Below are 27,169 nucleotides of genomic sequence, written 5' to 3' on the forward strand. Positions count from 1 at the left end.
GGTGCAGAAATTTCATGTTACAAAAGACAATAATGCTTCTCCCGAGCACTTGGAGGTAGTGGAGGCAGCGGGGCCGGCACCCCGGGGTGGGCACCCACAGCAGCTCCCTGCTTCCACTGGCAGGTGCTGAGAGCCGGAGTGTGAGGTCCTGCTGGAAGGGTGTTCTGCCCTGCGTGCGCCTCGCAGGCGTGAGCGGGCAGTTGCTGCTGCTGGCTTTTGATTTCAGTTCTCATCCCCCTCTTTTGGCGCTGGCGCTATGATGACCTTGTCCTGTAAAGAAGGGTGAAGGGGAATCGGTTACGGGAAGCGTAGGCTGTGCCTGGTTTGCAATACAAGGACTTCTTGCAGGCTGCAGAGCGGGGAACCCAGGTGCTGGCCCACTGCGACCCCAGCAGAGGAGCCAAACCCCCAGCACACCCAGGGAGCTCCACGTCCTCTTTCGGGGTCAGTCCTGGGCTCGTGGCTCTGCTGGGGCCTATCTGGCACCAAACTCGTCCAAGGAAGCTGCAGCTTAAGCTCCTCTCACAGTTTTAAGTTGCTGGCTTGGGGAGGATGAGCAATGTTTGCATGACCCGCTGCCGGCAGGGCTCTGCGGAGGAGGAGCGCAGCCTCAGCTCTTGCTGGGGCACGTGCCTGATGGCAGCGCCAGCGTTTCTAGGTCAGTCCCACAGCTCGGGGTCACTGGTTCAGCGGCAGCCAGATAAGAGGCAGAGCCCTTTGCACCTCCCTGACGTGTTGGCAGAGTGCGGGCTCAGGGGGAGCCTGCTGGGATTTGCTGAGCTTTTAGGAAAATGCTGTTTTGATGCTGTTGGGAGCAAGTGGGATCCCTTCACCTCTGCCCTTACATCTCGAAAAGTGATGTTGTCGAAGCCCTGGGGAACGTTGCTCTCTGCTGGCGTCCTGCTCACCAGCCCTCGCCGCTTCAGCCAGTACCAGCCTCCAGCAGCCACCAGCACCAGGACAACGATGGCCAGGAGAAGACTGAGCACCACCTGTGCCACGAAGCTGCTGGAGGAGTTCGCTGCGGAGAGAGAAGATGCTGCCAGGCTTGACCCACCGCCCAGGAGAGCTGGCTCCAGCCCCATCCCCAGCACCCTGAGTTCACAGCCAGAACCAGCCCCTCACCTTCCGATGACGCCTCCAGGCTGGAACGGCAGCCCCCCCCGGCACTGTACGTGATGTCGTCCAGTGCCACCGTCCCCTCCATCGGCCATCTCTGCGTGGCAATCTCAAAGATGATCTGCGGGGCAAGAGGAGATGGGGGAGGTGATGCATGGAGAGGGTACCCCACAGCCCTGGAGGGCACCCTGTACCCAGGGCAGCCCCGCTCACCTGGAACTCGCTGGAGCTCTGCACGGGCACCACACTGTCCCCCCAGCCCTGGCTCTGGTGCCCAGCCACGCTCCACACCGTCCGCTGTCCTGATGCGCTGTGCAGCATCACCCGCAGCTCCCCGCAGCCTGCAATGGCGGGGGGGGCAGGCACCCTGGCATCAGCAGCCTGTGAGAGCCACCGGGCCCTCCTGACCACGCCATCCTCCCCTGGATGGCAGCACCCAGCGGGAATGGGCCATCTCCACCGCCCAGCCAGAGCTGAACCAGAGTGTCCATGGTCCCGTGGGTGGGGAGGGGGTTTGCAGCCCCTGGCTGAGCTCCCTGCTCCCATTGCGGGCTCATGCCACCCTCCCCAGGAACAGCCCCCCCTCCCTGCAGTGCCTACAGAGATGCTCCGGGATGTCCATGTGGTACCAGAACCGCAGGCAGGAGTCGGCCGCAGCGGGCAGGTGCTGGCTCTCCAGGCGGGCAGTGGTGCCCCCCGGGCCCAGCACGCTGGTGTCAAAGTGCACATAGCGACCTGGACAGGGACAGAGCACAGGGTGTTCCCCCCCATCCTGCAGCCCACCCCACGTGCCCTGCTCCCTCAGGAAATGCCCAGAGCAATGCCCAGAGGACTGCACCCCCCCAGCCCCACTCCTCACTGCCTTTGGGACTGAGCTGTCCCTCTCAGGCGAGGAGGGGACGGGGATCCTGTGTTGCCAGGTCCCCCAGGACCCTCTGCAGGGGGGACATTAATGGGTGACCCCATCCATCCTCAGCTCCTCTTCCTCCATCCGGCCATGCCAGGATACCCTGGGAGGGATGGGTGTTTCCTACCGTTCCGTGTGCCCAGGGTGTGATCCTGCCCTGGGCCGGGGTACTTGGCAAGGGGGACCCCGCTCTTCCAGCCCCAGGCGAAGCTGTGCGGGTCTGGGGGGCTGCTCCAGCTGCACATGTCCTGCTCGAAGTCGCAGGACGCTGGCAGGAAAGGGGGCATGTGAGGCACCCAGCACTGCAGGCACCCGCTGCCCCGCGGGACACAGGGCACCCGGGGGGGCAGCCCCCAGCCCCCTCCCCACCGCCCCCAGCTTTGGGCTGGGCAAGCTCAGGGCAGGAGCTGGGTGCTCAGCGGCCACGGCAGAGCCATGATGGATGGGACGGGCTGTGCCATCCCCACAGCTGCATCCCCCCATGTCCAGGGCACGGTGCCCCCGTGGCGTGGGCTCTCACCTGGCTCGGGGCAGGCTCCATCCGACACGTGCACGTCGTCCAGGGCGATGTACCCGTAGTTGCCCCCAGCTCCCACTGCCTCGAATATCGCCTGCCAGAGGGGTGGACAGGGTGGCATGCTGAGGCTGGCAGCTGCCAGGCACCCCTCGTCACCCCCAGCCTGTCCCCCTCTGGGCCACAAGGTCCCTGGCACCTTGCCCCTTCTCACCTGCCAGTCCCCATCCGGCTGGACAGTGATGTGGCCATGGTGCCACGCGTCCCCCTCCATGGTGCTCACGCCCATCACCTTCCTCCGCACCCCGCTCTGCTCCACGAAGACCCCGAGGGAGCCTGCCCAGGGCACCCACAATAGAGTAGAGGGTGCAGGGGCACGCCGTGCCAGACTCCCACCCACCTGGAGGTGCCTGCAGAGGCCTCGGGGCAGGGCAGGGGGAGGTCGTGGTTCTCACCTGGGGTCCCAGCGCTCAGCTGGTACCAGAAGGCCAGGCACTGGGCGGGCGCAGAGGGCTGGTACAGCTGGGAGGTGAGGGCAGCCGCGCTCCCCGCAGGCAGAGAGCCCCTGCCCGTGCTCACCACCATATAATGGCCTGGGGAGGGAGAGAAATCCCCCTGCTGTGACCCCACCCAGCACTGCTGGGGGGGCACCAGGGCACCGCTGGGGCTGTCCCCTCAGGTCAGGGATCCCTCCAGGCTGGGGAGCCCCAGGGTTGGGGAGACCCACACAGCAGTGCCCTCTGCACATCCTGGGCAGGGCAGGCAGGAGGGCAGGGGCTGCAGGCAGGCAGGAGAGCTCCACCAGAGCCCTGGAAAGCCATAGCCCTGGTACCTGTGGCGGTGCCAGTGGTGTGGTCGGCCGAGGGGCCGGCGGTGGTGCCGGTACCGTTGCTCTGCCGCAGCCAGGTGTGGTACCCGCTGGCCGCCAGCCCGCAGGCATCTGCCTCGAAGGAGCAGGAGAGCTGTGCCCCGCAGGGCCCCGCCGTCAGCGCCACGTCATCCAGTGCCACGTCCCCCAGGAACCCGTCCCGCAGGGCCTCGAAGGCCACCTGCCACCGAGACAGCGGCGTCAGGTGGCCCCGTGCCCCACTGGTGGCACAGGGGGCACCCGGTCCTCACCTGGTACCGCTGCTGGCCCGTGGCAGGCAGCGTTGCCCAGCCCCGGTGCCAGACGCTGCCGTGGGTCCCCCGGCGGGTCCACAGCACTGTGTCCTGCGCTCCCTCCAGCCGCAGCTTGAGGTTCAGGGTGCCTGGGTGGAGGGGAGCGTTGGTCCCGCACCCTCGGGGCCCCCACTGTACCCAGGGGCATGGAGCCCGGCTGGGGCACCCCGGGAGGATGCCGCTGCCACAGGGCTGCGTACCGATCTGTGCGCCGGCCAGGCGGTACCAGAAGGAGAGGCAGCGCGGGGCGGCGGCGGGCTCCTGGCGGTAGGTGAGGAGCTGAGCCCGCTGCCCGCGGCTCCACGGCGCAGAGGGGTCCGCGGCCAAGAAGTAGCCTGAGTGTCAGGGACAGCCAGGGTGGGGGGGACATGGGCATGGGTGCTCTGAGCTGTGCCCGCATCACCCGCACCCCAGTCCTGGATCCGGGTGCCCCTGGGCTGCCCCAGCTGAGCTCGTCCCGGGGCGCAGGGTTGCTTGGAGTGCGCAGGGCACGGCCCAGCCCCGGGGGCAGGAGGCTGTGGGGTCCACTGGGGGCACTGGGAGAGGAGCCAGCCCCTTACCCGAGCCGGTGGTGTGGTCGGAGCCCTGCCCCTGCCCCGTGCCGTGGACCCATTTGAAGTCACTGGACTGGTCCTGGTACCAGCCGCACATGCCACTGTCGAAGTTGCAGGACAGCTCTGGCCATAGGGAGGGTACCACGGTGAGGGAGTGGTGATAAGGCACCCCAAAAGCAAACAGGCCCCCAAAATTCCCCTCTGCTCCCTGGCCCCACTCCCCAAGTTCACCCCATGCAGGTGCCCTGGGGCAGGATGGGTGCTTGGCCCTGGCCGTGGGGTGTCTGCACCGTGGTCCTGTTCCCGGGCTGGGGACAGGGTGACGGTCACCAGGCAGCCCCCGTGGGAGCAGCATCCACCTCTGCAGGTGAGGAGCTGGGTCTCCTCCTGCCCACGTCCACCCTCCCTGCCCACATGCCCCTGGCCGTACCCGTGGCCTCTGATGGCACCACGTCGGGGTGGCACTGCACAAACGTCACGTTGTCAACAGCGGCACTCGCCGAGTCCTGCAGATCCACCAGCCCCAGCAGCTCAACCTGGGGCAGCACGGCAGCGGTGAGCCCTGGGGTGCCTGGCGGCACGGGCACTGCCCCACCAGCAGCCCCCCAGGGTGGTCCCGGCGCACCTGGAAGGGCCGTGTCCTCTCTCCCAGCGGGATGTGGACGTGTCCCTCGGCCGTGCTGCCGTGCCCCACCGTGTGCCAGGCCAGCTGGGTGGTGCCGGTGGTGTGATCGGCGATGCCGACAGCGAGGAAGCCTGGGCACGAGGGGCAGTGAGGATGCCACGGGGACCAGCAGCCCCCCCCAGCCACATCCTGGGAGCCCCCCTGGCACCCACCCAGCCCACAGCCACAGGGACGGGGACAGGAGCACGGCGGTTCCGGGGCGGTGCGATGGTGCAGAGCGGGGCTGGGAGAGGCAGCAAAGGCAGGCGGGGGGGCTGCCCTTTGCCAGGGCTGGCAGGGAATTGGTAGGGCACCCCAGGGCTGGGCAGGGGGGTTACCTTGGGGGCCGCTGTGGATGTGGTAGCTCATCTCCATGGCACAAGCGGGGCCGGAGGGGCCCAGCAGAGGCGTCCGCGCCTTCGCCACAGCCACCGTTTGTCCTTCTCCAGCCTGGAGGGCCAGGAAAGCCCCTGGGCAAGAAACACCCGGAGAAGTCGGGGCAGGGGCCCCAGATCCCTGGCAGCACCCCCAGCCCAGCACCCTGCCTGGGTACCACCTCCACCCTTCTCGTGGTGGCACCCACCCACCCCAGCGGGGCTGGAGACTGGGGGTCCCTGCACCCGGAGCCCCCGTGGTGCCGGGGACCAAAAAGCGTCGTCTCGGCGGTGGGAATGGCCTCACCTGCGAGGACGGTGTTGGCAGAGCCAGCGTCCGTCTGCACGCCCCAGCGCAGCTGCCCCACGCTGACGTCATGCCAGCCCCCAGCGCCCGCCTCGAAGGTGGTCGCTCCTGCGAAAGTCACCCGGGGCTCAGCCCCACTGGGCTGCCACGTTCCTGGGGGCTGCACAAGCACTCGCATCCCCTGGCCGTGCCAGCCAAGGGGTGCCCAGGTCACTCTGCCCCGGTGCCCTCCACCACCGGGCTGCCCGCCCGTGTCTCACCGCAGCTCTTCTCGTCGGAGCCGTCGGCACACGTCTCGGCGAAGTCGCAGACCAGCTCGGCGCCAATGCAGTCCCCGCTGTCGCAGGCCACCTCCTCGGCAGCGCAGGGGCTGGTGCCCGCCTGGCTCGGCAACGTGGGCGAAGGCGTCTCTGACGGAGAGAAACACCTGGGATGGAGCGTGATGGCGAGAGGGCCCGGCAGCAGCATTGGCATCACCGCTTCCAGCCGCGGTCCCCTGAGCATCTCCCTGGCTCTCCACTCCCCCAGCCCCTGTCTGCTGCCACTGGACGATGGGGACAGAGGGGGCTGATGGCAGCTGCCCGTGGCACGGCTCGAGCAGGAGGTTCTAGCGCAGGGGATGGAGTGCCAGAGCCGCAGAAGGACACTGGGCAAAGCCGGGCTGTAGGCCTCAGGGCGATCACTTGCCACACCGTGCCCAGATGGTCACTGGGACAGGCAGACCCTGCGGTGGGTTCTGTTAAGGATGGTGCCATGGGCACAAGACACCTGGGGACTGCTGCCCAGGCCAGTGCAGGGGTGGGGGTCAGCCACCCTCTGGCTCACCCTGCTCCTGCACGCAGCCCGGAGACAGGATCAGGTCATCGATGGCCACGGTCCCTGCGCTGCCAGCCACCCCCTCGATCAGCACCTGCAGGGAAGCACCGCGCCAGCAACGTCAACACCGGGTCTTGCATGTATGGAGGGGCCGGGCAATGGCGCTGGGCACGGCAGGGGCACCGGGGAGCCACAGGATGGAGGAACCCAGCTCCTGTGATCCACTGACGCGCTCCCCTGGGAAGGGGCTCGGTGGAAGAAGGGGCGATGCTGCAGCTGGAAGGGGTGTGTGGGGTGGGCTGGCACGGCCAAGGTGGGCTTGGGATGATGGTGCTGCCCCTGCACACAGCTATGGCCTGTGGCTGCCCAGGGGTGGGCTTGGGGTGCCATCAGAATGCCCTCGGGGTGCCACTGGAGTGCCCTTGGAGTGCTCTTGGGGTTCCATTGGGGCACCCTCCCAGGCCAGCCATGAAGGGGTTGGGTTGTGTGGGTGGCAGTGGGGGGACACAGACAGGACAGTGGGAAGACGTGGGGTGACATGGGATGGATGAAGTCACCCCAGCCCCTTTCCAGTGGGGTGCTCCCTGGGCTGGGGGCACTGGTAGGGTGTGTGGAGGTGTGGGCACAGGGACACAAGGGTGGCAGAGCTCCGGTGTCCACTTTCCAGTTCAACCCTGCTCCCACAGGTGCGTGCTGGGGGTTGCCCTGTGCCCCTTGCCCGCAGGCAGCCCGGTTTGCCCCAGCACAGCGCCAGCCCACCTGGAATCTCTCCGTCACGTTGAAGTCCACTCTCTCCCGGACCCAGCAGCTGCCCAGGTCCCCCATCCTCTCCCTCACCAGGTACTTGGTGGAGTTGATCACGTAGGAGATGCTGAGACTGCTGGTGGCCGAGCCGTGGAGGTGGCAGTACAGCACGAGCTGGGGATTCGGGGGGGGATGAGCGAGCCCCAAAGCCCCAGGGCATGGGCACACAGCCCCCCACCCCATGGCACAGCTGCCACCCCACAGGGTGCTCACAAAGGTGAGGGTGGAGGAGCTCAGAGCTCCTAACGGGCACCAGAGATGCCAACAAACCACCCCCAAAAAGCCGCTGCCCATCCCCAGCAAAGGGCCAATGTGGAGGTCCCCACAGCTGGGGGACGTGTCCCCTGCCACCGCTGTGCCCACACGGGCTGTGACGCAGGGTCCCAGCTGTGACTCACGGAGCAGGAGTTGGTGGCCTGGAAAGTGGGACTGCTGAGCCGTGCCGTGCCGCTGGCCCCTGCGCCCGAGGAGCTGCCCACGTGGAGGAAAAACCCTGCAGGAGACACCGGGAAGCAGCTGAGTGGTGCTGGGGTGGGCATGTGGGTGTGAGACCCTGTCTCGGTGGCACAGCCTTAAGCCGAGCCCAGGCACATGGTACCCCAGGGGCCACCAGACACGTCTGCCCTGGGGCCGGTGATGCCCCTCGGCCCTGCAGTGGGGCTCCCCTGGGGTTCCAGTGCTCACCCACGTACCTGCCCCGCTGTTACTGCTGTGGTCCCGGGTGGGGATGCCGTACGCGGTCCCCAGGTTCAGGCTCGTGTTCCTCTCCCACGCCGGCTGCCCGGCCTCCGCCTCCCACCCGCAGAGATTTTGCTCAAAGGAGCAGAGGGTGAAGGACACTGCGGGGTGGGGGGAGAACACAGTGACCCAGGGAGCGGGGGGTCCCAGCCCTCCCTGCCACAGAGAGGTCCCTGCAATGGCCTGGGCTGATGCCACCCCTCCACAAAACCCTCGGGGTGATTTTGCCCCTCCGGTTGCACAGCCATGGGGCAGAGCTGGGGTGACCCCCGCCAGCCCCACGGCCCAGCTTTGCCCCACCAGCACAGACCCTCAACTCGTTTGTGTGACTGGGGGGCTGGTGGGCAGGACGCCCTCCCCAGGGCCAGGGATGCTCACTGCACTGTGTTGCATTCTCGTCTGAGCCGTCGCCACAGTCGTCGGTGCCGTCGCAGAAGCGGTGCTGTGCCAGGCAGGAGCCCCGGCTGCAGCGGCTCTCCTCCTCCCCACAGAGCTGCTGCCCAGGCTCTGGGGCGGTGGGACACGCCGTCACCAAACGACTGGTCCCACTGGTGCCCCAGCACACGCTGGGCTACCCCCACGTCCTTCCCTGGGGTTGCTCGAGGAACAGGCTTTCGCTGCCCGCCCCATGCCCTGGCCAGGGCGAGGTGCCCCCGAGACACTGTGGGCAGCTCCCCTGGGGTGCACGGCCCAAACCGATTCCCCCGGGATCCCGGCTCACGCCCCGTCCCAGCGGCTGCGGGACTCACCCTGCAAGCCGCAGTTCCTGAAGACGATGTCATCGAGCACCAGCTCTGCCCCGCTCGTGGGTGGTTGTGTCAGGGAGAAGATGAGCTGCCGATGAGAGGATGAGGTTGGCACGGGCTGAGCATCTGCCTGCGCTGCCCGGGCATCCTTGGCTCCCGCTGCATCACCCGGCTCCTCCGGCCCCAGCTTGCGGGGACAGTGCCCGGGTACTGACACTGCCCTGTCTCACCTGGAACTGCTCCATGATCCGGCCCGGGTAGGCGACCAACTGGTGCCAGCCCTCGCCACCGTGTTCGGGGCTCTGCCACAGCCCCACCACCTCGTCCCCATGTGCCATGGCCAGGCGCAGCACTGGCGTCTCTGTCTGGTTGAGCCCTGCGGGAAACCCCAAAATGTGGCCCTTGGCACTGGGCATCCCAGGGTACCTGGTGGCAGCGAACCGAGCCCCACCAGCTCTGGGGACCAAAGATGAGACCCCTGGGTGAAGCAGGATAGCAAGGACCTGTCTCAAGGTGCCAGTGGCTCTGTCCCTGCCATGGGAGCAGGTGGCCCTGTCCCTCCCCACTGCCCCCCATCGTCACCTCCCTGTGCCTGGTACCCTGAGGCCCATCCGTGCCCGCCATGGGCATCCTCACCGCTTCCTGAGAGGTGGTACCAGGCCATGATCTCACACGTGGCAGCTGCTTCCCGCATCACCGGTGACCTGAGCCAGGCTGTGGCTGTGGTCTTTGCCGGGGGGGACACGGTCATCATGAACCACCCTGGGGAGGGCAGAGAGCAGAGCTGGGGCTGCAGCCCCATGGGATGGCACCAGAGCTGTGGCTGGCACTGCTCCTGCCGCACCATGGGTCTGCTCCATCCCCTGCACCCCACAAGGACGGGTGTCCTGGCACCCCGGCTTCAGGGCACCCGTAGCCCAGAGGTGCAGGGCCGTGGGTGCCCGGAGCCCACTCACCAGCCGAGCAGCTCCCGCTTACCCAGGTCGGTGCCCACGGTGTGGTCTGAGTGGGGCCCCGTGCCCCATGCTGCCAGGCTGGCCCGGCCCCGCACCCATCTGTAAGCCGAGGTGCTCACATCCTGCCAGCCACAGTCACCTTCCTCGAAATCGCAGGTGAAAGGGGTGCCCAGCACCACCGAGCCCCGCAGGTACCCTAAGGGTGGGCAGACGGGGTGTCAGCGCAAGGCTGGGTCCATCCCAAGGTGGACCTGCACCCATCCCGGAGACATGCACCCGTCCCAGGGACCTGCACCCACCCCGGTGACCTGCACCCACTCCGGGGATCTGCACCTACCCAGGGGTCCTGTGCCCACCCTGAGGTCCTGCACACACCTGAAAGACCTGCCTCCACCTCAATGACCTGCACCCTCCCTGGGGTCCAGTACCCATCCTGGCTACCTGCACCTATGCAGGAGGCCTGTGTCCAGCCCGAGGACCTTGACCCACCCTGAGCACTTGCACCCATCTGGAGGACCTGCCTCCACCCTGGGGTCCTGCACCCACCCCAGGGACCTGCACCCACAACACCCCTAGATCCAGCGCCTGCTTTCACCCCAGGAGCAGGGCCCGGAAGGGGGGCTGGGGGGGCACGGGGAGGCCAGGTACCCACCGCACTGGTTCTCGTCGGAGCAGTTGCTGCGGTCGCAGACGAAGTCGCAGAGCTGCTCGGCCACACTGCTGTAGCTGTTGATGACCACGGACGTGCCAGGGAGGACGACCCCGGCTACAGGAGAGACAATGGGGCTGAAAACCTCGTGAGGATCTGGGCACGGTGCCCACGGCAGGTAACAGAGGGCACATGTAGCCTGCAGGTGACGTTTGCCCGGGCTCCCCAGTTTGGGACCCTGCCTGGGGGAGCGCTGAGCTCTCAGCAGCATCGTCCCTTGGACAGGACCCCCCACCACGCCCCATTCCTCCCACATCTCCCACTTTGCCATCTCCCACTGCCCGTCCCACTCCCGCGCACCCTCGGTGTGCCAGGGCCCGCTGGGGCACTGACCCTCCAGCCTGGGATATCGCACCCCTGCTCTGAGTCTTAGCCTGTTTTGGGGGAAAACAGGAAAATTTGGGCATTCTCCTTCCCAGGCTAAGCAAAGCCACCAGCAATACCCAGTCCGGCGCTGGCGGCTCCGGCACTGGCTTGTCCCGGGGAATCCTGGACTGACTGAGAGGGGGGTTTTGCTGGGCTGTACCTGCCCCAGCCCCCCGAGCAGTGCAGCTGCCCCGGCAGTGGGGGAAGCAGCGAACCCCACGGGACCCCACGCCGGGGAGGGACGCAGCAGACCAGCCAGCGCCGCGGCCCCTTCCCTCCCCGCGGCACGACCCCGGTGTCGGCAGAGCTCACCCAGCAGCAGCAGGAGGGCGAGCACGGCCATCCCGGCCATCCCAGCCGTCCCTGCCATTCCGGCCATCCCAGCCTCCGGGCCGCGGTGACGGTAAAACAGCGCTGGGAGAGACAAGGGGCCGGTGGGGGAGGCCGCGACTGGATTCTGCTCCCCGGGACCTGCCCCGCGTTGGACTTCAGCCCCACCGTTATCTGCTTCCCAGTCCCGGCAGCGGGGTTTATGGCGAGGCGGTTTGCCGGGCTGGGACGGGTCACCCACGGTCCTGCTGCCCGGCACCGTTGCCAGTATCACGGGTGGCGAGTCGGCCGCTGCGTCCGCCCAGGAGACCTTCGGCTGCTTTACCCCACCAAATCCCTCTTCTTCATCCCTCCTTTTCCAACCACGCCAAGATGCTGGTGCCACTCTGAGTGGGACAGGGCCAGCTCGGCTGTGCCCAGTGCCACACACCGGCTTGTCGAGGGAAGAGGCCACTTCTTCCTGCGAGTTGGTGATGCTGCCAGCCCTGGGGGAGAAGGGCAAACTCCATGTCCAACTCCAGGGAGAAACAGTCTCTGAGCAGTGGGAGAGCCTTTGGGTGCCAGGCGCAGGTTTGGGCACAGGCTGGCAGTGGGGTGCACCCTGGCCAGGGAGGGCAGCTGTGCTGGGGGGCAGTGGAAACAGGGTGCAAGGAGTGACCTCCAAGGCAGGAAAGGTGTAACTGGGTCACGATGCACCCAGGTGCCCAGGCGATGGTGAGCCGCAGCAGGCAGGGATCTTTGGGACTGGTGGGGTTTAGCCATAAAAATGTTGGGGCTTTGAAGTCAGACCAAAACTCCGGCTGTCTGGAGACTTGGGACAGGCTGGGAGAGGAGGCAGAGGCAGGCAGGACATGCGGAGGAGCAGCCTGTCCCAGTACCCAGCTGAGCTGCCTTTGCCAGAAACTGGGGCTCCAGCCCAGCCCCAGGGTCCCACCAGGGCAGCCCCCAGGGACACGCCGATGGCAGGCAGGAGCGGGGGCCTCAGCCTGCCCGGTCTGGGTACAGCAGCCTGGCAGCCCTGTGCTCCTGCTGCCACGTGCTGCCTGCACGGCAGCCGGGCTGGGAGGGTGCCCAGGCCAGTGCAGAGCCTGGCAGGCTGCCTGCAGCACTCCCTCCCCAGCCCCACGGCTGCCCCCCTCTAGCCCTCGCCTTCTCCCCCAGCCCTGGGGATCCAGAGGTGCCCTCAGCAGTAGCCAGCCCTCACCCCTGCCTGTGCCACTCTGGCAGGAGCATCTCAGCACCCAGCTCATCACTGCCACGGAGGCGAACGGGCACAGCTCTAGGGCCACAAGCAGGTCACTCCTGGGGGAGAACAACCCCGCCAGAGCCCCGGGAAGGGCTGTTCAGCCTGGAAGGAGCGTGACTCGGCAGCCAGGTCCCCACACAGCACCACCAGCGCTGCTTGGTGGTGGCAACTGCTGCCCCTGCCTCAGTTTCCCCATCTGGACTGGCAGGGGCTGGCAGCGCCCCAGGGGAGCGCTCCTGTGTCTGGAGAGGGGCCGCTGTCTCTGGGGTGCGGAGGTTTCTCCCCTCCTCGCCGACGGCCTTGGACAGCAGATTGCAGCACGGTTGCGTCAGGCGCAGCAAAACGCAGGGCTCGGCTCCTTCCCCCGACACCAGCCGGGGCAGGCAGAGGCCACCAACCCCGCACCCCCCAGCCCGGGTACCCTGGGGCTGGCAGTGCCTGTGGGCTGGAGCCCTGCCCTTCCCCTGCTGCCTGGAAACCCAGCAGGCACCAAGCTGACCACAAGCCAGCGCCGTGGCTTCTGGCAAAGTAGCCATTGGCCTCCCGGGAGCCGTCAGCGGAACATCTCCAGCGGGTCTGATCCCTCCCCTCTGCACTGGGGAGAACAGTGGGACACGGGGCTCCCCAGTAGAAGAGCTATGGGCATACTGGAGCAGATGCAGCTGAGGAGAGTTATGATGATGAAGGGACTGAACTTCCCATGAGGAGAGGCGGAAAGAGCTGGAGCTGCTCGGTCCAGGGAAGAGAAGGTGCAGGAGGATGTCACCCATGTGTATAAAGTCCTGATGGGAGGGAGCGGAGTGAAGGAGTCAGCCTCTTCTGAGCAGCGAGGGTCCCACGAAGGGACAAGAGACAACGAGAAGGATGCAAGAACATGAAACACCATTTAAGATTAAAAAAACCCTTTTTTTCCTGTGAAGGTCAAAACCAGAGCAGGTTGCCCAGGCTGCTGCTGCAGGGTCTCCATCCATGGAGATGCCCAAAACCTACCTGGCCACAGCCCTGAGCGACCTGCTGGAGCTGGCCCTGCTGAGGCAGGGGCCGGCCTAGACCATCTCCAAGGTGCCTCCAAGCTGTGATTTGGCGACTCAAAGGGAAGCCGTGCTCCCCATGCACCCCGTGCAAGGCACTCAGCACTCACCCACCCAGGGTTTGACACTCAACAGCCACCAGTGTCAAGGAACGAGACCTCTCGTGCGCATGACCATTGGGCGACATTCATCCCAGCATGGGGGAGATGGTCAACATCATGCAGGAGGTCAGGTTTCCCCCTCCACCACCTCAAAAGGCTGGAGGTGGCTTTGGGCGCCATCCTCTGCAGGAGACACAGCCCCAGCCCTGAGCTGCCAGCTGGGCAGTGGGCCCTGCACCCCCAGCCTGGCCCATGAAGCTCAGCCCTATCCATCGGGATTTTGAGTTCGGGGCAGGACACCAGGCACAGGTGCTGAGCTGCAGCAGGCCATGCTAACGCCGCACTGCTCCAGGCACAGAGGAACCATCTCCTGCCGCGGCAGCCACCATCCCTGCCAGCAAGAGGGGAAGGCGGAGAGGCAGCGGCAGGGAAAGCAGCCAGGCAGGAGCCGGGAGCACACGGGACCGCAGCCTGACAAGTGACATGGGTCTGGGACCAGGGCAGGTGAGGTTCCTCCAGCCCCAACCTCGTATGGGATGGCGAGCGAGTGATTCACCTGGCCAACCTGACCTGCACGTCTCACGGGCTCTCCTGCCACCAAAGGCTCCAGCAGCTTTTCCCAGTCTCCCCACCCTGCTCCCCACTGGAAGTGCAAGCAGTCTCCCTGGGAAATACTGAGGGGCAGGAGCCAGTCCTGGCAGTCCAGAGGGCTGAAGTCAAGGAGGATGCTCTACCTGAAGGTGTGACCACCTGCCAGGGTGGGAACAGGTATGTTCTTCCAAACCACACTCCCGGGCAGCTCAGCTCCCTCCAAGCAGGAGGTGAGGATGGTCCTTCCCACAGGACCACCCTGCCTTTCCTTCTGCCCAGCGCAGGGACCCATCGCTGTCTCCTCACCTGCCTCAGCCCTTCCCAAGCCAAATCCCGACGCGCTTTCTGCCGTCCCCACTCCAGACCCTGACAGCTCCGGGGTCAGGCTCCCACGAGGAGCTGGAAACCCAGGGGGGTCATTCCTTCTGTAAGGGGGTACAACCCCGCCGCGGGGGTTGCCACGAACACGTGACCATGCAAGAGGCTGCGCTCCCCAACGTGTTTAATTCTCGCATACGTGTGTGGGACAAGCCCCCTGGCGACTGGGGAGGCCGGGGCAGAGCACCCACTGGCTCCACTGAGCCTTTGCCAGGCTGTGCCGGGAAAGTGGGGAGAACCCACAGTGTGGGGGAAGTCCAGTGACGGTGCAGAATGGGCGAGTTCAACGCAAAGGAAAACCAGGAGAGCCCAGAGCGCTGCCAAGCACGGGGAACCTGCTGCCACCACCCCGACGCCGGATCCAGCCGCACCAGCTCCAGGCTGGTGCCGACGCCGCTGCCCGGCCAGAGCGAGTCAGTAGCCTTCATCCGCCCAGGTGATCTCGTAGTCCGGATACTCGGCTTTCAGCTTCTCCGTAGTCACGGAGTGGTCCGCTCGCCCAAAGCCCTGGCAGAGAAGAGAGGGTCCCGAAGTAGAGCCGGTGCGGCTACCAGCCACGGGAGAGCTCGGTGAGCCCCCGGGGCGGCTCCCCGCCACCAGCGGCTCCGGCGGCAGCCCGTGGCAGCGGAAGATGCCGCCGAGTCCGTGCCTTTGGCAGAGCGGCTGGCTCCAATCCCTCCGTGGCTCAGCGCGGCACGCAGGCAGGGGCACGGTGCCACCCGGACCTGGGAAAACCGGCACCGCTACCACCGACACCCCCCTCGGGGCACCCCAGCTCTGCTCCGGCGGCGCCGCTACCCCCGCCCCGGCTCGGCCACGAGCGGCGGGACCGACACGGGCGCTTGTGCCGCCGTCGGGAGGGAGAAGCCGCGTCCGCGGGGGGGTCCCCGCCGCCCCCCGCCCCTCGCTTACCACCGAGTACCCGTAGACGTGGATCTTCCTCTCCTCGGGGCGGTGGGAGACGCGGCCGCCCCCCAGGCACTCGCACTCCAGGCCCTGCTCCGCCAGCTCCTGCGCCGTCCGCTCGTAGATGTCGGCTGCGGGGGGAGGGGGCACGGGGGCGGGGAGTGAAGGGGCCGGGGGCGGCTACGGAGACCCCCCGCCGGAGCCACCGCCCGCACCCCCGGCGCAGCCCCTCGCCTCGGTCCCTCCACGGCCGGGCGGGACGGAGCCCCGCGCGCAGCCCCCGCGCATCCCGACCGCCGCCCCGAGCCCTCCCCAGGGACCCCCCCCGCCCCGAGCCCGCCCGCCGGTGCCCCGCGCCCCTCACCGTGGTACTCGGCCCAGCCGTGGCCGCGCACGACGTCCTTCCCGGGCCCGCCGGCCGCGCGCACGCGCACCAGCACGTACTTGAAGACGCCGCCGCCATCGATCTCCACGTCCGCCACCCGCGACAGCGCCGCCGCCGCCGCCATCGCGCCCGCCCGCCCCGCCGCCGCGCCACGCCCCTTCCGCCCCAGCGGCCAATCAGCGCCCGCGGGGCCCTGGCCCCGCCCCCCGCCAGGGGGCGGAGCTCTGCCCGGGGCGGGGCGGGGCCGCGCCGGGCGCTGCGGGGGGGCGCGGCGCACCGGGACCCGATCCCGGGCGCCCGATCCCGGGACCCGATCCCGGGGATCCGATCCCGGGCGCCCGATCCCGGGGACCCGATCCCGGGGACCCGATCCCGCGGCCCCGCACCGGGACCCGCCGGTGGGGGAAGCGGCGGTGGGGAGAGGGGCCCGGCTGGCGGGCGGCCGGCGCTGGGCGAGCCCGGGGCTGGGCAGCGCCGGGAGCGGCCCCCGGTGAGCGGCGGGGTGGCTGAGCGCTGCGGTGGTGCCAGAGTCGCCGTTGCCCACAGCTCTGCCCCCCGTTCCCTGACACCCCCTCGGGCAGCCCCGGCGGCTCCCCGCTGCCCCGGGTGAGCCCCCCCCATGCCCGTGTCCCGCCACACCATCCCCAGCCCCGTGCCGATCCTTCACCCCAAGCCCACGGAAACACGGCCGGGCTCCCCGATGGCACTCTGGCTGCCCACCACCCTCCCCTGGGCCAGGCCTGGCTGGGCACCCAGCACCGGGCACGGCCCTGCACCCGTGTCAACATCCAGGGACCCCCCCCCCAGCCCCTGCCCCACACGCAGGGACCATATCCTGTACCCAGAGACCTTACGGGGTGCTGGGGCTGATTTACGGCCACCCTGTAGGGTCCCTGCTGCACCTACAGATCCACAGCAACATGCTGAGGTCACGGAGACACGACAGGAACAGAGACCTCGTGCAGCCCCTGCTGCCTCCCGCAAACCCAGCGGGGCACCCACGGCCTTGGTACAGCCCCAGTGGTGCCGCGGAGCTCCATGGCATCCCAGCTGCTGGGGGCATGGCCCAGGAGGGCTGGGCAGAGCCCCGGGTGCAGGCAGGGTGCGTGGGCAGGCACGGGAGACCTCTGGGTGTGCAGGCAGCCGGGCCGTTGGGTGGGCAGAGGCTGGGGGGGTGCCTGGGGTGCCCCGACCCTGCCTGAGCACTGCTCACCCCAGGAGGGCTCTGCAGGGTCTTGCCAGGACGCTGGCTGGGGCCTGTGCCCCACGGCAAACCTTGGCCCGTGCTCCTGTCACCCCACGGCTTCCCCCAGCCGAGCCCCCACCGCTTTGGCCCTGGCCCCCCCAGCCAACACCGGCTGCCCGCAGCCCATCGCGTCCTCCTCCCCTGGTCCCCATCCCACTGCACTGACAGCGCAACACCTATCTACAAAGGGGGGTGACCCGGGGGTGCTGGGGGGCGTCCCCACCCCACGTTCACATGATGTCGTCCAGGAGGTTGGGGCTGGCCACCCAGTCGAGGGTGCGGGGCTCGGAGGCTGCCATGATCATGCACATGAACTGCTTGCCCGTCCTCTTGTCAATGGGGTAGATGGTGGTGGGGGTGAAGCGCTTGTTGCTCTCCACGAAGTCGCAGAGCTGCTCGTAGACGGCGGGGAACTCGTGCCGCAGGAAGACGCCGCGGATGCGCAGCTCCCGCTGGATGTTGATGAAGCAGACCTCCCGCGCCTTGCGGCCCTCCTCCCCCTCCTTGTCGATGTCCGCCGTGCCGGGCGGAGGCGTCAGGATCAACGTCTCCATGTCCCGCTCCTTCTTCAGGATCTTCTTCTCAGGGCTGGAGGAGGCTAAGGCCACCTTGGCGTATTTCCTGACCGTCGGCACCTGAGTCTTCGGTGACGGCCTCTCCGGCACTTTTTGGGTGACGGCCACGGTTACATTCAGGAGGAAACATTCGTCGGGGTCGTACTGGTTGCCCGTCTCCCGCAGCTCCCGGGCGTATTCCCCCAGGTTGTCCGAGTAGCTCTCCAGCTCCCGCAGGGACAGGTAGGTGGGGACATCAGCAGGCTCTCCAGCCCAAACTGGAGGAAGTTCTCGGCCGAGCCGGCGTTGGGGAAGCCCAGGAAGAGGACGCCGCGGCCGCGGGAGAGGTAGCCCACCTTGGCGATGCGCGAGAATGCCTTGTGCACCTCGGCGTTCTCCCGGCAGAACTGCAGGACGTGGCGGCAGACGCTGCCCACGCGCCCGTAGACGCAGCTCTCCTTGTGCGTGTCCCAGTCCTCGCGGCGGCAGTGCCGGGAGCAGTAGTAGGTGTAGCAGCTGTGGCACGACTTGAAGTAGAGGCAGGCGTTGAACATGGTCTCCGTCCGCCGGCACTTGGCGTTGGAGCACATCATCATGTCGTCCTCCTCCGCGCTCAGGTCGGGCGAGCAGTTCTCCGGCGACTTCTCGAAGGGGCCGACGGACAGCGGGGCAGGCTGGGGGTGCGGGGCACCACCACGGGAGCTGGAACCCGGCTGCTCTTTCGTGGGTCGGGGCGTCTCGGGCATGCTGGGGGGGACCCTCCTGCCCTCGCTCCGCCGGGGGGGCCCTGGGGCGCTGCTGCTCAGGAGCTGCTTGAGCTGCTCAGCGAGGCTGTCCCTGTCCCTGGCGCGGTGGCCCGGCGCCGGCTTGTAGTCGATGACGAGGTCGGTGATGAGCTCGTCCAGCTGCTCCAGGCTGCGCTGGCGCCCCGAGCCGCTCTCCCTGGTGACGGGCTGCGGGGCGCAGGGCACGGTGTAGGCACCGCGCTCCCGCCCCGCGTCCAGCACGTCCCAGCTGGCCGAGCGCCTCTCGCTCCTGCCCGTCCCGTCGGTGCGGATGTCGTTGTCGGTGATGGTGATCTCTGGCGTGACGTACCAGGAGCGGCCCGGGGGGCCGCGGCCGCCGTCGGCGTGCACCCTCTCGAGGATGGAGCTCTCCGAGAGGGACAGGGCGGCGTAGCGCTTGGGCGAGCTCGACAGGTTGATCACCACCGGCTGCCGGCGCTCCTCGGGGGATAAGGCACGGTGCTGCTCCTGGGCGAGCAGGTTCTCGTAGCTGCGCCCGCGCTGCAGGACCTCCTCCCTGCGCGCCGCCGGCGCCAGGATGTTATCCCAGGATTTGGAGTAGTGCTGGCTCTCCCGGCCCAGCCGCGGGGGCGTTACGCCATAGCTGGCGTGCCAGGAGGAGAGCATGGCCTCGCGCCCGGCCGGCTGCGGGGCGAAGCGCGACACTTGCAAGGTCTGGTAGGGCAGCGCGCTGCGCTCGGGGCAGTACCAGTCGCTGAAGTGCAGGGGCTGGGTGCTGCGGGGTGGGGGGCACGTCCGCGACAGCACCTCCCGCTCCCGGTACTTCCCATAGTCCTCCGCGTAGAAGACCCGGGCAGAGGAGCCGAGGGCCGGGTACGTCCGGGCATCGTCGGCGTAGAGCGTTTTGATGGGGGTGCCACGGGGGGCGTAAAAGCGAGGCTCGTCCCCGTAGAAGGCGCGAACGGGCGCCTCCTGCACCGGGTAGCCCCGCGCCTCCTCCACGTACAACGTCCGGGGTGGCACCGTGTGGATGGCAGCTTTGGCCGGGTCCTCGGCGTAAAAGTGCTGGGGGATGCCGTGGCGGCTGGGGTAGGGGTAGCTGGCATAGCCGGAGCTGCGCAGGGGCATTGCAGGGCTGGGGCACCGCGCCGGCTCCTCCGCGTAGAAGAACTTGGCCGGGACGCCAGCAGCCGAGAAGGTCATGCAGCCCCTCTCGGGGTACTCCCTGAAGTCCCGTGAGGCGGGCACTGGCACTGTCTGGTATGCCAGCGCCCGGGGGTCTGCCTCGTAGTACTCACTGGGGTAGGGCAGGAGCGGGGGGTCCCCGCTGTAGGAGTCGCTGGGGGTGGGTGTGCGGGACACGGACGCCTGCCTGCTCCCTGGCACCGTCAGGCTGCGGGCAGCCCCGGGCGCTCGGGGCCAGCGTGGCGGTTCCTGCCGGTTCTGGGCCGTCCGCAGGCTGCGCGCCGCGTGCACCAGCACTGCCTCGTCCGGCTTGATGTCCATCCGGCACTTGACGTGGGGGCTGGCACCCACCTTGGCCCCCGGCCCCTCCTCGAAGCAGTTGCTGCCCAGGCAGAGCGGGGAGATGCGGCTGACGCTGCTGCGCTGCGGCTGCAGCTTGATGGGGTGCACCTCGTTAGCCAGCGCCCGCAGCGGCACCTGGCTCTCGCGGCGCGGCGAGGGCTCGGGGCGGGAGGGCTCCCGCGCCACCCGCAGCGCCTCCCGCCCGCGCCGGGCTGGCGGCGGCGACGCCGAGACGGCGATGGGCACTGGGGTGAAGGTGGACTTCACCCGCGGCGCGCTCTTCGAGCGGGCACGGCGCTTCGGCTCGCTCCTGGGCGGCGGGGCTCTGCCACCGTAAGGGTCTGGCTTCGGTGGTGCCCGCCTGCCTGGCAGCCCCGCTGTGGGCTCAGGGGTGGCGGGGCGCGGGCAGGGGCGCTCCATGGCCGGGGGGGTGCCCAGCTGCTCGTCCAGCGACTCGAGGAAGTCGAAGCTCCTGCAGTGGCGCTTGTTGAAGGGCTGCGGCTCGCGGGGCAGGGACGAGGACATGGAGGCATCACATTGTGCCAGGGGCTGGCAGACGATCGAATCCCCAGGGGCTGCGGTGGCCACCTTTATGTCTTGGTACACCGTGGACACCAGGATGTCAGGTGGGTCTGTTCGGGTCATCTTAAAAGCGACTCTTCTCCCGCCAGCTCCCCGTCAGACGGCCTCAGAGGAAGGCACCCGGCCCTGCAAGAGAGCACACGAGGCGCCTAAATCCCGGCGGGGACCGCGGGCACCTGCCACGGCACTGGAGAAATGCCCACAGCTCCCGGCTCGGGAGGGGAGTTTTGGGCACCTCTTCAGAAATGAGGGTTCGGGGGCGTCCCAGCCTCCGCTGCTGCTGCTAACAGTTGGGTCCCAACTGGTGGAAGAAGCTGGAAAAAGGCTCCAAATCTGGAGTGCAAAATAATGGAGCGGATGGCTGGGCACCCGCGGGTGCGCCAGGCGTCACAGGGTAGCCGGGGAGGGGTGCCAGCTCACCATGGGGAGAGGAGGCCACCACGTGCCCCTGTTCCTGGGGACCTTCTTGCAGCGTCACGGGAAATGGGAGCTCTGGACGGGGCTGGGGGCACTCGGCACCAGGGTTTTCCATAGCGGATGGGGAACACGTGCCCGGCCCCCTGCTGTGAGCACCCAAGTGACTGCGGGGTCTCCTGGGACCATGTGTGCCCAGGTCCCAGCACACGCTGTGCCTGGCACCAGCAGTGCAGGCAGGAGCATCACCCAGGGACGGGTACCATGAGCACCCACCGTGGCAGCTGGGAAGCCCACACAGCTCCGGGGCTCCGGCGAGGCAGGAGCCGTACCCTGTCCTCATGGTGGCTGCACCCACCGTGGCACCTGAACACCCCTGCGAGGTGCCAAGAGTCCTGGCTGCTTGCAGCCGCATCGCTCCCTGGGGCTCCTCCAGACCAGCATGGGTAGCACTGGGGCTGGCAGAGGGGTGCTGTGGTGGGGGCCCCAACCCCACGTGCCAGCAGCGGCTCCTCCATCGCTTCCCACAGCTCCGAGCAGGACAGACCAGGGTCCCTCTGCAATAAATAACCCTGTGCCAGTGGGGCTGTGCTGGCTCAGCACCCACCAGCTTTGTCCTCTCCCACATCCTGTGGCCACGACACGTCTCCCAGGCTGGAGAGTGCCTGGGACAACAGCTGCAGCTCTGCAGGACATGGAGTCTGGCACCCACCGTGCACCAGCACCGTGCACCCGACCTGCTCCAGGATGATGCTGCATGGGCAGCTGGGGTGGGCACAGTAGCCAGCCACACGTGTGACAGCTGTGTGATGGGAGGGGGCCATCAGCACGAGCACCCCAGAGCCACCAGGGGAGCAGACGAGGTGGTTTGCCCACAGAACCTGGTGGGTTGTGGCACTGATCTTCACCAACAGCCCATCGAGAGCCGGCTGCAGGCTGCCGTTGGCACTGAGGGGTGTAGCCAGCTTTGCCCACGGCAGGGATACCCGGCCGGCTTTAACGCTCATCACACTCTATGAGGGTTTGGCTTTTCCCCACCTGGCCAAGGGGCCCGGGAGCACAGGTGGGCACCAGCGGCTCCACGACACAACAAAGGTGCACAGCAAAGGCCAGCAAGAGGCATTTGGCTTTCAACAGCGGCGGAGGACCACGGGGAAGGCAGTTCTGGGAGGAGAGGAACAGAGTTTATTTGGCAAGAAGTGGCATCGACTTCGCAGAGATGGGGAGAGGGGCTTAGATGCCCCCTCATTACCCAGATAAAGGCCCGTCTCACCAAGGGGGCACAGATGCCAGAGCCGAGGTGAAGCCAGTGGGGTTGAGGTGTCTGTGCCTGGGGTGGGCTGGGGAGAGCCTGATGCCAGGAGATGGGGATCCCAGCGCCTCCGGGGCTGGGGGAGCAGGTTTGCCCCCATAGCAGTGGCTCAGCGTTGGCCCCCCTGCATTACAGTGCAATGCCTGGGAGCTGGGCTGGATCCGGGAAGGCTGCACCCCACACCGCAGCGATGCTGACAGTGGCGTTGGGAAGCCCTTCCCCGTGGTGTCGGGGCAGTTGGTGGGCAGGGAACTGCAGCCCAGGGTCCTACCTGGTCTGGCGGCAGCAGGGAGGGGGTGGGTGGGCTGAGCTGGCCGAGGCCCCCGCGGCGGCTCCATCCCAGCACTGCAAAATGAAAGAGGCAAGTGAGGGTCCTGGGAACCCCCGGCCATGGCAGAGGCGCAGCTGCCAGGGCCACAGGGTGTCTGGGGGGACACTGGGCATCCCGAGAGACCCCTGCAGCCACAGCCCTGCTCGTCCAAAGCAAACTGTAGGCCAGCAAGGCCACCTGTGCCCTGGGGATGTGGGTACTGCATGCCACGGGCACCAGCATGGCCCCCCACCCACCCCAGCAGTGCCCCACTGCCCGTAGCGGCAGGGGGACCCAGGGACAGCGCGGTGCTGGCATCCCCAGCGATGCCCGGGGTTGCCATGGTTTCCCCGAATTATTCCTCCTCTGCGAGGACAGCGTGGGTGCGTGGGGAGGCTGCCGGGGCGGCAGCGCTGTAGGGAGTCGGGGGGAGCCGGGACTCTGCGGCATCGCAGGGAGAGCGGAGCACCCGCAAAGCCGCGGGCACCCTCTGCCCGTCGGCGGGACAGAGCTGGGATGGCCCCACCAACGCTGCCAGTGCCCGGTGCCGCTGCGCTCCCGCATCCCACCTGTGCCCAACATAGAGTCCCCTCCACAGAGAGAGGATTTTGAGTCCCCTTCACTCTCCCCACTGCTGGCAGGTGGGCACTGGGTGCCCTGCTTCACCCCCAGCCCTGCCCACTCTTGGCAGGCACCAGTCTCCGTGCCCAGGGTCTCCACGCTGTGTCACCCTGAGGATGCTGACAGCGGCTGGCAGAGCTTTCTGCCGATGCCCACTGAGCTCCCTGCACAGGAGCCACCCTCCTGGGCACACAGCCCGGGGGGACACAGCCAGCCCCGTGCCCACAGCCCTGTGCCCACATACCTGCCCCAGACGGGTCCAGGCAGTTTGTTGCAGAGCCCCCCAGTGCCCCTTTGCTGGGCAGGACACACGGACATCTCTGCCCAGCCTGTCCCTGGCACAGCAGCTCCCCTCTGGCACACCCACACTTGGCGGGACCCCCCTGTGCCAGCCCACAGGACCACCCTACAGCTCAACCGGGCACTGCTGCTAGAGCGCCCACTCAGCACCCAGCCTTGCACCCACTGCTGCCCAAGGGGCCCTGCCCTCGCTCCCAGCCTGGCACCCCACACTGCCCAGCACGCTGCTTCCACCATGCCACGCGTGATCACCCAGCCTCCAGCAGCTCCGGCCCACGGGAGCAGCACGAGGGTGCCAGGGGCCGGGAGCCACCGCGGGGCTGCCCGAGGGGCCTGCAGCTGCCAGGAACTGGGTCAGTGCCCGCAGCATGTGCAGTGTGTGCAGTGCCCCGCCTGTGCACTGCCTCCCCGTTGCCTGCTCTGTGCCCACAGTGAGGGTGCTGCCTGTTTGTTCGGTGCTTAGTGCTCTGCCAGGAGCCTGCCTGCACGCTGCCCGCACACACTGCACCAAGCACGGTGCCAGGGTGCTGCCCACACACTGCACTGGGCAGTGCCAGGGCACTGCTCCTCAGCCTGGCCTCACTGCCTGCACCCTGCCAGTGTGCCATGCACTGCCTGCATGCTGCCCACACACAGCACGGAGCACACTGCCAGGGGCACTGCCCTGTGCACTGGCATCCCACTGTCCCCACACTGCCATTGCATTGCCCCAAGCTGCCAGCACACACCACTCTGCCAGTGCCCTGCCCCACAGCCTGCCTGTGCTGCACTGAGCGCTGCCAGGGCACTGCCAGCTACTGCCTGCACCATGCACACGGCAAGGGTGCTGCCTGCACACACTGCACTGAGCACGCTGCCAGTGCACTGCCCTGTGCACGCTGCCCGCATGCTGCCTGGGCATTGCTGCACACCCTGACCACATGCTGCCTGGGCACACTGCACGGGTACACGCTGCCTACACATGCAGTGCACTGAGCACGCTGCCACTGCACCAGCCCAAGCATGCTGCCGGCGCACGCTGAGCTGTGCTGAGCTCACTGCCTGCGCGTGGCCCCACGGGCACTGCCAGTGCACTGGCAGCATCTGCACTGCTCTGAGCACGTCGGTAGTGCCCGCATCTGGAAACATGGCCAGGGCAGCATCTCACGTGCGCTGTGACCACCGTGCTCGTGCAGACGACACTGGAGGTACGGCCGGCGCAGTCACGCATGCAGTGCCTGCGCACGCTGCACCATGGGCACTGCCAGCCCACGGCCCCACTGCACACAGGCCTGTGTGCTCTGTGTGTGCCAGGAGGGCACTGACGGCTGACACTGCCCTTGCACACGCTGCCTGAGCACTGCCCGCACAGGGAGCTGGCACGTGGCACTGCCCGCAGCGAGGGAACCGCTGCCACCACTGGCCCCTGCCCTGTGCATGTGGCAAATAGACACTTCCCCTTCTGTGCCCCCCCAGGGCACCCCCCAACACACACAGTGCCCTGTGCCCCTACAGCATTGCCCCGCTATGCACATGGCACTGCCCCTCCACACCCCCCACTGTGCCCCCCCAGCCCTGACCCATGCAGCCCTGTGCCCCTGCCCACAACTCCCAGCCTGTGGGCCCCTGGCCATCCCCGCCCAGCCCCTGCCCTGAGCCCCCCAGGCTTCCTGCACTCACGGCTGCGAGGCCACAGCCCCCCAGGGTGCCCCAGCACCCCCTGCCCTGCCCGCACCCCTGGAGGGGCTCATCCTGCCGGGGGGAGCAGCACCCCCAGCCCGGGAGGGTACCCCCTGTGCTGGCATCCAGGTGATGGGTGAGCAGCACCTTGGGGCAGCAAGGGACACCCCGACCCCAGCCAGCCCCCGGTGCCCCCCGGGCCCCCTCTCTGCCGGCCAGGCCCCGGGCCCCCATCCTGGAGGGGCCCCCACAAACGGGCAAGGCCGGGGGGCTGGGGGCACTCCGGGGCCGGGGGACCCCGGGTGGGTTTGCGGTGCCCGGGCCGGGTGGCGGGTGCGTGGGGCGGCTCCCGGGGAGGCGGCCGGGGGAGCGGGGCTGTCCCGGGCGCTGCCGCCGCCGCGCCCCGCAGACCCCAGGGCGGCGGCCCCGGCCCCCCCCCCCGCTGCGCACCGGCACCGGGCGACACCGGGCCCGCTGGGCCGCGCAGGGCGCTGAGCCCGCCCGGGACCGGCGTCACCGGGAACCGGGGCGAGATGGCCCGGCCCGGGCACTGCGGCGGCTGGGATGGGGCAGCGCCGGGCTGGGGATGAGGCTGGGGGGCACGGGGGGATGGGGTGCGACCGGCTGGCATGGCTCGGCCCGGGGGAGCGGGATGGGGATGGCCCTGGGGGGCCTGGCGGGATGGGATGGGAACGGGGATGTGGGGCATGGGGGATGGGATAAGGGGGGGATGGGATGGGCTGGCCCGAGGGTCTCGGGAGGATGGGATGGGATGGGATGGGGGTATGGAACACGGGGGGATGAGATGGGAGCTCGGGGGGGAGAGGGGCATGGGGGGATGGATGGGATGCGATGGTCCAGGGGGGTTGCGGGGGGATGACCCGGCCGGAGTCCCCCGGAGGTACAACAGGCCCCAGCCCCCCGTCCGAGTCCCCCTTACCTGCTCCGTGCCCGCCGCCCGGCGGCCCCCCTGCCGCATCCCCGCCGCCGCGCTAGGCTCGGGCTGCCGCCGCCCCGGTGGTCATGGCCCGGCCCGGCTCCGCCCGATCCGGCCCGGTCCGGCACGGCACGGCACGGCACGGCACGGCACGGCACGGCACGGCACGGCCCGACGCTCCGCCGCGGCCGCCCGGCTCCGCCGCCGCCGCTTGTTTTCCCATAAATACGGCAGGCGGAGTTACCGGCCGGGGCCGGGACCGGGAGCCACCCACCGGCGCCGCCCCCGGCCCCGGTCCCCATCACCGATCCCCCATTCCCGATCCCCGGTCTCCGGTCCGGCTCCGCTCAGCCCCGGCCCCGGCGCCATCCCCGCCCCCCGCAGCATCCCCCGCCCACTGCGGGACCCCCCGGGCAGGGTCTGGGGGACGCCCGGCGCCCCGCGCCGCTCTCCCGGTGCCATCCCTCGGGGGGGGTGGTCCGCCGCACCCCGCGTGTGGGCACCCGCGGGACCCCCGGCCGAGGCACCGGTGTCTCCCGGAGAGGTTCCGGGGGGCTCAGCCCCACGTCGAGCCCCATGAGCCCACCGCCCCTGCGGGGATGCCCTGCTGCCGGCCGCCCCCCAGTGCCAGCAGCCCCCCGGGCCCGGCACCGCGTCCCGCCTGACCTTGGCGGATCCCCGCGGTCCTGCCCGGCCGCGGCCAACCGGGCGGCGAAATCCCCCGATAAGCTCCGCCGTGGAGTGGCCTCGTTTTCCCGGAGGCGCCGGGGCTGCCTCTGCCCGCGGGGGGATGCTCAGCGACCCAACGGGCACCGTGCCGAGACGGGCAAAGGCGGCGTCCGATGGCTCTTGGCACACAACGCCAGAGCTCTGCCTCAGTTTCCCCATCTCCCACATCCTTGATCCAGCCTCCGCTGCCCACAGCCCCGAGGGCACCACTGGTGCAGCTGAGGGTCCCACTACCTGTGGGTGCCCCAGCAAGGGGCCTTGGCACTGGGGACCCGCTGAGTGCTCACGTGGCTCCGAGCCCAGAGCTGAGGTCGGCCGCCCTCTGCGTGTCTCTGCCCGGTGGGTCCGTACCATGATTTGCTTGATTTCAAACCCCTTCCCTCCCTCCGCTGTGGCACTGGGAGCACCCTTCCGCAGGATCCCGTGTCTGCACTGGGAGCACCCTTCCGCAGGATCCCGTGTCTGCACTGGGAGCACCCTTCCGCAGGATCCCGTGTCTGCACTGGGAGCACCCTTCCGCAGGATCCCG

The 27,169-nt window shown here is 68.5% G+C and overlaps 3 protein-coding genes across 3 annotated transcripts; all 3 read right to left on the reverse strand.

The window, feature by feature from the left end:
* Positions 1 to 222: 222 nt before the first annotated feature.
* On the reverse strand, positions 223 to 11,087 carry MAMDC4 (MAM domain containing 4). Its single transcript, XM_086625293.1, has 29 exons — positions 11,048 to 11,087; positions 10,313 to 10,426; positions 9,683 to 9,856; positions 9,341 to 9,466; positions 8,935 to 9,080; positions 8,708 to 8,792; positions 8,337 to 8,465; positions 7,913 to 8,059; positions 7,619 to 7,713; positions 7,176 to 7,334; positions 6,426 to 6,510; positions 5,861 to 6,010; positions 5,601 to 5,708; positions 5,258 to 5,389; positions 4,881 to 5,011; positions 4,686 to 4,791; positions 4,262 to 4,378; positions 3,902 to 4,036; positions 3,660 to 3,790; positions 3,373 to 3,589; positions 2,996 to 3,133; positions 2,755 to 2,876; positions 2,547 to 2,637; positions 2,154 to 2,294; positions 1,720 to 1,854; positions 1,333 to 1,460; positions 1,126 to 1,240; positions 846 to 1,021; positions 223 to 270 (listed from the first exon to the last, which is right to left on the reverse strand). Exons 1-29 carry the CDS (start codon positions 11,085 to 11,087, stop codon positions 223 to 225), a joined length of 3,621 nt encoding a protein of 1,206 aa, XP_086481419.1.
* Positions 11,088 to 14,528: 3,441 nt separating this feature from the next.
* PHPT1 (phosphohistidine phosphatase 1) lies at positions 14,529 to 15,827 on the reverse strand. The gene is made up of 3 exons (XM_086625239.1): positions 15,683 to 15,827; positions 15,325 to 15,449; positions 14,529 to 14,919 (listed from the first exon to the last, which is right to left on the reverse strand). Exons 1-3 carry the CDS (start codon positions 15,825 to 15,827, stop codon positions 14,827 to 14,829), a joined length of 363 nt encoding a protein of 120 aa, XP_086481365.1. The 3' UTR covers positions 14,529 to 14,826.
* Positions 15,828 to 17,179: 1,352 nt separating this feature from the next.
* On the reverse strand, positions 17,180 to 20,421 carry AJM1 (apical junction component 1 homolog). The gene is given in 2 exon segments (XM_086625413.1): positions 17,180 to 17,757; positions 17,760 to 20,421. Coding segments are annotated over 2 exon segments (3,240 nt in total).
* Between the last annotated feature and the right edge of the window lie 6,748 nt (positions 20,422 to 27,169).

The sequence above is a fragment of the Tauraco erythrolophus genome, chromosome 22, assembly GCF_009769465.1.
Source record: "Tauraco erythrolophus isolate bTauEry1 chromosome 22, bTauEry1.pri, whole genome shotgun sequence".
Classification (NCBI taxonomy): domain Eukaryota; kingdom Metazoa; phylum Chordata; class Aves; order Musophagiformes; family Musophagidae; genus Tauraco; species Tauraco erythrolophus.